At 50.4% G+C, this 10,838-nt stretch overlaps 4 protein-coding genes across 4 annotated transcripts; 2 read left to right on the top strand and 2 right to left on the bottom strand.

Moving 5' to 3' along the window:
- Positions 1 to 10: 10 nt before the first annotated feature.
- On the bottom strand, positions 11 to 2,845 carry PV06_11257 (uncharacterized protein; the record flags this gene model as incomplete). The annotated part of the gene is made up of 3 exons (XM_016412900.1): positions 11 to 126; positions 176 to 1,439; positions 2,114 to 2,845. 3 exons carry the CDS (start codon positions 2,843 to 2,845, stop codon positions 11 to 13), a joined length of 2,112 nt encoding a protein of 703 aa, XP_016256706.1.
- A 501-nt stretch (positions 2,846 to 3,346) lies between these two features.
- Positions 3,347 to 5,014, top strand: PV06_11258 (uncharacterized protein; the record flags this gene model as incomplete). Its single annotated transcript, XM_016412901.1, has 2 exons — positions 3,347 to 3,709; positions 3,768 to 5,014. Exons 1-2 carry the CDS (start codon positions 3,415 to 3,417, stop codon positions 5,012 to 5,014), a joined length of 1,542 nt encoding a protein of 513 aa, XP_016256707.1. The 5' UTR covers positions 3,347 to 3,414.
- A 776-nt stretch (positions 5,015 to 5,790) lies between these two features.
- On the bottom strand, positions 5,791 to 6,507 carry PV06_11259 (uncharacterized protein; the record flags this gene model as incomplete). Its single annotated transcript, XM_016412902.1, has 2 exons — positions 5,791 to 6,063; positions 6,112 to 6,507. The coding sequence occupies 2 exons, from the start codon at positions 6,505 to 6,507 to the stop codon at positions 5,791 to 5,793; spliced, it is 669 nt and encodes a 222-aa protein (XP_016256708.1).
- Positions 6,508 to 10,376: 3,869 nt separating this feature from the next.
- PV06_11260 (uncharacterized protein) lies at positions 10,377 to 10,838 on the top strand (the record flags this gene model as incomplete). The annotated part of the gene is made up of 1 exon (XM_016412903.1): positions 10,377 to 10,838. One exon carries the CDS (start codon positions 10,377 to 10,379, stop codon positions 10,836 to 10,838), a length of 462 nt encoding a protein of 153 aa, XP_016256709.1.

Here is a 10,838-nt window from a genome sequence, read left to right on the forward strand (position 1 = left end):
TGCTTGATTCTCATGATCGCCTCCAACGTCGATTTCGTAATTCCGAAGAGCTCCTCCAAGCAATAATGCTTATCCAGTATGGTTTTTGTAAGGGGACAGTTGCGAGTCTCAAGCGGTTCAAGGATACTGCTTGGTGTGAGACCATGGATGCCAGGATTTCCCAGAGTGTCGATACAAATGAAAATTTGGCACAACGTCCAGAAACATTCACTCTGGGTGGCATTGCTTGCTATGGTCGAACGTAACCAAGACCTTCCACCGGCCAGATGGGTACGCCAGGTTGCAGAGGCCCCTATCATGACCTCAATGGATGACATGGTAATGATGGTGGCTAGAATAGCTTCCCGGTGCGACGAGTCGGCTTCGGCTTCGTTCTGCGATAAAGCCATCCACAGATGACGGAGACTGATTTCATGATGTTTGGTACCCAGTGCCTCCACATATCCAGGAGAAGCTGGAATTCGAGCCCGATTGAAGGCAGAGACGGCATATATCGCGTGTAGCAAGGCTACATTGGCAGAAGAACTCCTGCTCGAGTCCGATGCTGCAAGCGCCAGGGGAATAAATATCGTGCGAAAGGGGTTATCCTGGCGTGGCGTTGGTAGCATCATTTCGCTTAGTTCAGTGATCCAATAGTGCAAAAGCGTACGCTCGTCTGGTGAGGCGGATGATATATAAGTCGTGATATGTGGTTGAACTTTCTGTTTGATGGATATCATGGCCATTGCCGCATCAGGATGCTCATATTCGGCAAGGTTGGCCTCAGCCATGCATGAGTGCTCATTGTTGTCTTCTTCACTTCCGTCAAGACTGGAAACGATTCTCGGTGAGGCGGACACGATTGAGGCTGCAGACGCATAAACATGGCTTTGTTGACTCCCTTCTGCGGGGTTAGTCGTGGCAGTGTCCTTTGCTATCAGACTATTAATCTGACCAACTCGCTGGGGAAGAGAGGGTTCATGGCTGGGTGACCATGATTGCGAGAATTGGAAAACGGAGAATGGCCCACGGCTTGCTGCAAAAGCGATGTTCGGCTTGATGTCGGCCGAGTCGATCTCAGCCAACGCAGAGCTGAGCTCGTCCACGGTGAGAGATGAATGCCCAGGGTCTTGCCTTGGTATAAGCGTTCGTCGTTGAACACGGTGACCGCTATTCTGCTCGTCTTCCCAAACCAGCCTCACACTGTATCCTTCACAGTGGATCTCGGCGTCTAGGCATTTGCGGCACTCGGGTCGCTGCTCATCGCACTTGGTGCCGCGGTCGCGACATGTCCAACAACCCGTGTATGTTTTGGTCCGTCTGACAGGAGCCCTAGCTTTGTAGGGCGGAGGGTGCGACACAGTGAACGTACGGGTTCTGCAATACCGAGGCATGGAACCTGGACGGGCAGTCGCAAACGATGCGGTCGGGTGTTGCTGGCGAAGCAGATTGAAATCGGCCTGGTATGATCAGGAAGGTAAGGGCGGGGGAAAACAGGTTTTATCAGTAACGTAACCCTTATCTACTCAGTGGCTTTTCAGAGATAAGGTGGGGTGGCAGTTCTGGGCCATTCGCACAGCGAGCTAGCTGTAACAGGTCGGATGCCCGTTCTTCCGTGGTCGGGCGGCCTCGCTGAGAGCCTGTTTATGAAAGTCACGTAGGATGTAGTTGGCCTCGCTGATTCCTCCGGAAGACAAAAAGTTCGGCGGCATCGTACAAAGACATGTTGGTTGAATTGAACCGCGAAGGCTTTCGACGTGTCAGCGGCTAGCCCCCCACGGCGGGTGGACATCAAGTTCATTCGATTTCACCACTGAAACCCCTCCCGTGTAGAACGCCTCGGCTGGCCACATCACCTTGACACAGGACTCACATCCTTTTCTTCAAGATCTGCTCGACGTCACTGCTGATGGAACTACAACACGGTCGCTGTCAACCACAAAGGTTGCAAATGTGACATGTCCATTGGGAATTGATGTAATGATCCTTCCAGGGATATCATCGTTCTCTGAAACTCGTGGTAAAATATATTTACTTAATTCAGCAATCATATGCAACATCGCAGTCATTGACGGATTTGCTTGAAAACATTTGTGATTGTTCAGACGCAGCATAGTCCTCCATTCGCATTCACCGTGCTGCCCGTCGACCATCTGCTTGCCTCCTCGGACAAGAACCCAACGATCTGCGCAATGTCATCCACAGTTCCGATTCTGGCCGCTGCCGGGGTCTCCTTCATCTTGACATCCCACTCAGCCAGGACATCAGCACCTGTGTCTCGAAGCCACATGTCTGTGCCCACGGGGCCGGGGTTTACGCAATTGACAGTCGCGTTGTAGTCCTGCCCGAGTTCCACGGCCCAGACCTTGGTTACTCCTTCCAAGGCGGCCTTGGATGCTGTATACGCGGTTCCGTATGCGCTGCCCATACGAGCCATGACGCTCGATATGTTGACAATGCGGGGTGCTGGGCCGAAATGAGGCATGCATTCTTTCACCAAGAAAGTGGCGAATCGGACATTGCAGTTGAGGAGTTTGTCCCACAAGTCATATGTCATATCCTTCAGCAAGCAGTCATCACCTGCTCCCGCGTTGTTGATGACAATATCGATTTTGGTCCACTTGTTCACGGCTGCATCGACGATGCGTGTCGGCCCAGTCTTGTCACTGCCTCCAGCTTGAACGATTAGTGCTTCGCTGCCGTGGCTGCGAATCTTTGCCGCCACTTCTTCGGCTTGTGTCCTGGCGCTCTGGTACGTGATGAGTACATTGGCACCCCTGCTTGCAAGCTCGACGGCGATGCCCGCGCCAATGCCCCGAGACCCGCCTGTGACGATGGCCGTTTTCCCTTGAAGTGATTTGGACATTCTGTTGATGTGCTGTTACGTGTCGGGAAGAAAAGTGGTTGATAGGAGACGATGGACGATTCTGGCTAAACGATGAGTTTTATTATATTGAGTGTGCAAGGAATTCTCGTGCTGTGATGGATCCTTCCAGCTCTCGACGGCAGGAACCTTAGCCGAAAGATTATTCTTGACCTGACGGTCGTTTTGAAGATTCGCCTCGTTCGTTTGCCTCTATCAAAAGCTATGCAGAAGACAGAGACGCTCAATGGCAATCCGCTGTTAGCTTCCCAAAACAGCGACCTGCCTTCGCACTTTATCACGCCTGGTACATTCTTATCATTAGTCGATGGCTATGGTGGTTGATAAGGCGAAGTTTACCCATCGTTGAGCGTGTTCGCTGTCACCTGCCCCGTCCGCGTAAAGCCTCTTTTGGCGGGCTTACGGTGGTGGCGTGGGGGGAATCTTGTCGCTTCAGTACAACGGTATTTAGAAGGGGGAATAACCATGGTTCAATGCCCACCGTCAGCAGACTTCTGCCACCACAAAATCTCACTTCACCTATTTCGGTCCTACGCGAATCCGCCGCGACCATGTCGGGTTTGACAAAGACTTCAAGGATGGACGAGGTACCCCCGCCGGAGGCTGACATCGACGTCAGCACAGGACGTGTCTCGCCCAAGACGAAGCCGTTCAAGCTTTGGAGCACGCTGGGGATCGCCTACTCGATAACTTCCACACCATTAGCCATCGGCACGTACCTTGCTGTTTCGATCGGGGTCGGTGGGAGCCCCGTCAGCATCTTTGGCTATATTATGGTTGTCATCCTGGACATGTGTATCTGTGTCTCGCTGGCGGAGATGGCTGCCATTATGCCCCACTCTGCGGGTAAGTCTTCACCTTTGCTGTTGACAAGAGATGGTTATCATCTGACGTTTGAGTCTAGGTCAGATTTTCTGGACTGCGACGTTGGCACCTAAACGCCGAGCACGAGCATTGAGCTACATTGTGGGATGGCTCACCAGCGCCGGCTACTTTTGTTGGACAGCGGCATGCTTCCTTATCACGTCGCAACTCATTTTTGCGTTGGTCGAGATATGCCGGACCACTTTCATCGTTCAACCCTGGCATTACTACCTGGGCTACTGTGGCACAGGGCTGTTCGCCGTTGTGGTCAACATCCCTCTGTTCAAGTGGTATCCCTACATCCTCAACGGTCTTGTTGTTTACATCAATGCCGCATCGCTATTTGTTATGGTTGCGCTCCTGGTCCGCGCATATCCCAAGCAAAGCGCCGACTTTGTCTTCGTCGATTTCGTCAACAGTACGGGCTGGAATTCGAAAGGGGTTGTGTTCTTCCTCGGGTTACTCCCTGGTCTCACAGCGGTGAACGGCTTCGACTGCGCGGCTCACATGGCTGAGGAGATGCCCAATCCTCGTCGTCAGGTTCCGCAAGTCATGGTGCTGAGCGCACTCCTCAGCGCGGTTAGCGGCCTTGTGATGCTACTGGTCTATATGTTTTGCATCACCAACCCCGTCAACCTCCTCGCCCCAGTCGGCGGCCAGCCTATCGCTCAACTCATGGTCGACTCCTTCAATGATTTGCCTCTGACGATAGTCGGGGTACTTGTTTTCATAATCTGCTTCCTCTTCGCCTCTTCCACATTGTTGACTACGTTCTCACGCGTGCTCTGGTCCTTCTCACGCGATGACGGCATGCCTTTCTCCGGTACCATGGGCAAGATGTCCACCGGATCCTCGATTCCTGTCCATGCAGTCCTCCTCGGGTTCCTGGTGTGCATACTTATTGGCCTTCTCGAATTGGGCTCCTCAACCGCTCTGAACGCCATTCTCGGTGCCGGCATCCTCTTCATATTCGCATCTTACGCCATCCCGATCACCTGTGCATTGCTGCAGCACCGAAAAGACTTTGCCGCGACACATTACTTTGACCTCGGCAAGATTGTTGGGCGTGCTCTGAATGTGATCAGTGTGGTCTGGATCTGTTTCATCTTTGTCTGGCTCTGCTTTCCACTTTATGTTCCGGTCACGGGCGTCACAATGAATTATGCCATTGTTGTCTTCGCCATAGTCGCAATGTTGAGCACTATCAATTGGTTTGCGTGGTCCAATAAGCGTTTCAGATATCCAGAGGCAATGGTGCAGACTTCGCATGGAGAGATCTCAGCCTGATGCGGGTCCCGAAATTAGACATTGGTCGCACAGTGAATGTGCAAGCTCCCTCTACAGCCTTTCGACGGTTTTCGATTGTTGGAACAGCGCGCAGTACCTGAGATATCAGTATGCATCGCAGCGTCATCGCATTCACTACGATACCGCCGCTAAGGTTAATTATTCACCTATTCTCCCCCTAGACTACCCGACGCTTAATGATACCGTGATCACGTTTAATTTCCCATCGATAGCTAAGGCGATAAGGGATAAGTATATATATTAGGGTTTCCATGAATAGTTGCAAGACGGTTTTAAAGATAGGTTCAGCCGTTCCGAGCCCATGTATCCAGATTAAGGGTGGCGGGCTAAATCCGGCACTCGCTAAGTTGAGAGCCGGCGTCAAGATGGGTTCCCGGCGTGTTATAAGTAATAATGGGCGAGAATCCAGGGGCCGTAATGAGGTGTACAGTCTCCTCCAAACGGCAGATAAACACGATAAGATATTTCGGTGGATTCTTGTTGATAATAGTTATAAGTTTGATGTCGTGGGAAAGTGTGCTAATACGTATCTCAACACAAGAATGCTTAAGGCTCAATATACTGCTGTAGAATATATGGGCTAGTCGTGGCTTGATATAATTAGTGCTTCATATTAAGTGACTCTTAGCGACGCCTCATCGCTCGTACCAATCATAAGCTACCTTCACGGCTATTTTACCACGAGATCTACTCAATGATATGCAAGAATTCCAGGAGCTTAACCCGACTACACGAGTACCCTAGCCAACCCTTTATTATAGGGAGATTGCCCATAAAACCAGAAAAACCGTAAGCGTGTTACGAATCGACCTGGCCAACAGGTCGCACACGGAAGTTGTGACGGCAGCAGGAGGCACCAGGGGCAGGTATGCCGACAAGCAGCCGGCAGGCTGATGAGACAAGGCTGAACCTGCACCCTGGCCCAGCATGGACCAGTATGGACCAGCTGGGCCACACTGGGCTAGCTCCTCAACTATCTTATGTTTGCCAACATCGGCATATGCCGGGATGGCTTTCGGGATATTAAGCTAACAGAAGTAAGAGAATGAAACACATATTGTGTGCTGACGACAAACCATTTCGATATTCTCTTTGACACCAGTGTCACCCACCCAGCGGCTATTCTCTCGATATCCGAAGTATTCTCCTTCGGCAAAGTTGCAGGGAAATCTGCGCTTTTCCTCCAGCGGTTCCTTGAAGAAAGTGTTTCCAACGCTGAATTGGCGAAGGACTCGTTCATCGTCAATTCCTGAATTGACGACAGTCCAGAAACCAACTCTAGTGACGGCATCATAGAGCTCTTTGGCTAGTTCTTGCTTTCCACCAGGCTGATCGAAGCGCGAGAGATCAATCTTGGTCAACGGAGCCCAATCGAGGTTTTCCTTGGTATGGGCTGGACGGCTCCATGGCTTCGCCAGAATTTGCCTCGGAGACACCCCAGAAACAGGGTTTTCAATAGCCGATGGTGCCATATTTTGGTTGATTCCAAGGCTTGAACAACCACTCTGGAACTATCGATTTGATGATTGGAGCAAAGAAAGAATGTACCACTTCGACATCCGGCATTTTCTTTCTCTTTATAAAGTGCGGGGTCTGCTGAAAGGTACGTATCTCTATGTGATGGGAGTCAGACCCTGAGACACAAGACCTCGGTTCTGTGTTGGGGAATGCTATCACCACCCACGCTGACTGCGTGCTTTTGTGCTAAAGAGTCGTGATTGCTGCAGCCCTCGATGATCCCACGTCAGAAACACCCTGTTGGAGAGTTTGCAAATGGGTGGCGCCCCCACACCCGGACGGAATGCGGGTAGTCAAGATAATTGCTTCTATGAACGTTGCTCTGATACTGGAAGTGCGGCTATCATCAAAAGTGCTGAATGCTAGTCCGGCCCAATACAGAGATGATGTTTCGCTATCTGTTCGAATCTGGACCCGTTGAACTTGACTGCAAAGAGTTACTTGGTCGACGTGACGCCTTTTTCTCATTGATGTCGTGATGAAGAAGCCGTATTACCGTCTCCTGGTTAAATACCAGGAGCGCGGGCCAGTACACAATGTGCTCTTCTCTCGTGGATGAGCAGGTCAGTCGGTGGCCCGCATAATCTGGATTAGCAATCAATTGACCTTGATTCCCTGACACGCCTGAATTTGTCTCTGCCGGAATGTCGACCGAGAAGACAGCCAGGGAGACTTTCACCTCCCAGGTCCCTCCTTCGCCCTCTGACAGTCAGATTGATACTACCAGTGATATTGCGGTGGACGCAAACTTTGAGAAAAGAGTCAAACGCAAGATCGACTTCTGGCTTGTTGGTTTCTACTCGACCGTGTATATTTTTCGGGTTATCGATTCGTCGAACTATTCCAATGCTGCCATTATCAATCTTGAACACGGTACGGGCATCAAGAAGGAATTGCATTTCACACCTGGCATGTGGGCGTGGACTTTGTCTATCTCCTCATACAGCTATCTAATCTTCGAGCCCACAAACACACTGTTGTTGAAGACCTTCCGACCCTCAAGATGGATGTTCGTCCTCATCCTAGCCTGGGGCATTTGTGCATGCTCAGTAGCAGCTGTCCAAAGCTTCCAGGGCATGATGTGTGTACGATTCGCTATTGGCGCAGCTGAGGCTGGTTTTGTACGTCTACTTACTCATCAATGATACCGCGTGTATCCCATGTCTTTGTTTACTAATGACAAAGTAGTACCCTGCCGTGCTCTACCATATGGATTTCTTCTACAAACCCAAGGAACTTCCATGGCGCATCGCCCTATTCTACTCGGTCGGCCAGCTTTCAAGCGCACTGAGCGGGTTGTTGGCCTTTGGAATTTCTTATATGGATGGGCTAGGCAACCTCGCAGGATGGCGTTGGTTCTTTCTCCTCGAAGGATTGCCGGCAATCATCCTATCCTTCATCGCGCTTTTCGGTCTGCCAGATTACCCTGAAACGGCAAGGATGTTGAACGAGAAAGAACGAGCTTACATGGCCGAGAGACTCAGTGTTACTGCGCCAAAAGGGAAGAAAGGCAATTGGGACTGGTCATCGCTGAAGATCTTTCTGCGTGACCCAAGCACGTACACTTTTACATTTTACTGGCTCGCACATGGTATCGGCGGCTTCGGCATCAATTACGCGCTACCGACCGTAATATACCAGCTTGGCTTCACGACGACAGCCAAGTCACAGTTGATGAACATCGTAAGTTCTGTCTACCTGGCACATCAGCGATACGAGGACGACTAACGCAACCTCAACATAGCCTCCCTACGTCTCGTGCTTCATCTTGCTCAATACGCTAGGTCGACTTCTGCATAAGAAATGGATTCGTCCATGGACAACCGCTGTCTCAAGTAGGCTTTACTCTTCAACTTTTGATTTCAGCTATTAACACTAACATCATCATTGACAGTCGAGGGCACCACCGTCATATGCTACATCATCCTCATCACCGTGCACAGCCTGTGGTCAAGTACCTGGCACTCATTGTCGCTGTATCTTGCGCTGGCTCCGCATATCCAGTCATATGGCCTAAACGTATCCGCGCCCTCGAAGGTACTGTTGGAGCTGGCATTGGAATCGGCTGGACAAATGCCATGGCTCAATTTGGAGGCATTGTCGGACCTCACGTCTACAGCACGGTGTTTGGCCCGAGTTACCATGTCTCATATAATTTGTTTGTGTTTTCTGATCGTGTCGATCACGTCGATATTGTTGTCATGGTACTTTGTGATTCAGAAGGACAGAAGACGGCGAGGGTGGCAGGCGAATGACGAAGCGGAAGCGCGAGAAGTCCTTGATTGAGGGACTTGAGTAAATAGATTGAATATCCTTCTACCTAATCTCATTCTGCTCCGGTCATAAATATACCACGACTCTACAATTCATGGCAACGAAATTCAGGTACTCGTACAGTTTTTGGGCCCAATCCGTCATACCGATACCCCCACTCGTAAATAGGTCAACCGACAACTTCATAGCTATGCTGTGCAAGTCTTGTCTGCTGGTGAAGTTCTTGAAGCTGGCATTATGTGTCTCAATGCTACCAGCTTCGGAGACAGAAGAAACAAGTAGATCTGCTCTCAGGAGGTCGGATGTTTCGAATGGAAAACAACTGCAGACGAGAACAACTCCGGGCTGCAAGAAGTCACAGATGTCTTGGATGACCCGAAAACCGTGATTGTCACGGAGTTACCTTTCCGCTGGAGATTCGCTAGCCTGGAGGATTTGACTGCGGAGAATTCGGCCATGGAGAATGATGGTGTTGTTTATATTCCGCTTGCCTTGACTGGCCCACTGGAGAATACTATCCAAGAAGCAAAGAGTTCTCGAAGCTGCCATCATTGGCTCGGAATGGTAAAGCATCTGCCCTATTCGTCGGAGCTGTGAAAATCAAGATGAGATCATTAAAACCCGGTCGCTAGAGATTCTGCGTTGCTCAGAGTATGACGTCCTAACTTTAATTGCCGACCGTAGTTTTCAATAGAACTGAGGTGATGGGAAACGATAGTGCCAATAGAGTTACCCGGGGGAAGGGTGAGTTGTTCTAGTGCCCTCCGAAGGTCTCTGACATGTTCGTAATCGAATGGCGCTGGACTAGCGGTCTGAATCAGAGGCATTGTGGGATTGTATGACGAACATCCTGCAAGATGAAATGAGCCCTGGAGTAGACGCGTAGGGTCATTTATTCAAAGTGACAAGGCTGGAAAGAGATGTCTTGACAAGGCATGATCTTGCAGACAGTTGACTCTGATCCACGTTCCTCTGGCGCCGGCAAAACGGGTACATTCGTCCGCTATATCAACGAGTCATTTCGGATATTGGCAATGTATTGGCAATATATTGACAAAGTACATTGGCATGGATGGGTACGACGCTAGAAAATCCCTCATCGTTGGTGATTCTGACTCAATTAGATCGAGTTGTAGTTGCTGACAATGACTGCGACATGTCGAAGTCACGTTCTCCACGGTCTCGTTGCCAGTCGTGGTTAGAGCTCCGAAATGAATAAACGAATACGAATATAGCTTATATTCATATTCGCAAAGGCGAATATGAATAAAGTGAATATCTGTTGAAGATTCGGTCCAGATACCTTCTGTTGAAGATCCCGGTGGCTGAAACGGTGTGACAAGGGGTAGGAACTTGTGTATATAAGAGAGTCATCCCGCCTGGAAAGGATCATCCTAACAACCAACAATACTATCACTTGCTTCAACACCCATATTCGCATGAATAAATATTCACTTTATTCATATTCGTAAAGGCGAATATGAATATAAGCTATATTCGTATTCGTTTATTCATTTCGGAGCTCTACTCAGGACCGTGCCTGACGCTGATGGCAACCACGAAGTCCACCATCCGACAGACCATGAAAGCGGAGTGGGAACGATCCTGGGAAACCGCCAAACACGGCCGAGAACTCTTCAAACTGGGGGTTCGACCGGGAAAAGGAACGCTCACCACACATGTGGGCACACATCGGGCGATCAGCTCGACCATCACCCAGATGCGAACCGGCAAGGTCGCCCTTCGCGCCTACCTCCACACCATCAACAAGGCCGACACCAACCAATGCCAATGCGGCTATGGACGCCAAACCGTGAGGCACATCCTCCTCGAATGCCGGAATTGGTGCGAGGAGCGACAACGAATGTGGGCAGGCAAACCTCCACGCATGGATATCAAGCAAGTTCTCTGTAGCTCGTCAATCGCCGTCCGTGCAGCCAAGATGATGTTGAGGACGGGACTTTTGGAGCAGTTCCGAGCAGTTCCGTCCACGGTCCTCCAATACACATAG

The sequence above is a fragment of the Exophiala oligosperma genome, assembly GCF_000835515.1.
Source record: "Exophiala oligosperma strain CBS 72588 unplaced genomic scaffold supercont1.24, whole genome shotgun sequence".
NCBI classification, from domain to species: domain Eukaryota; kingdom Fungi; phylum Ascomycota; class Eurotiomycetes; order Chaetothyriales; family Herpotrichiellaceae; genus Exophiala; species Exophiala oligosperma.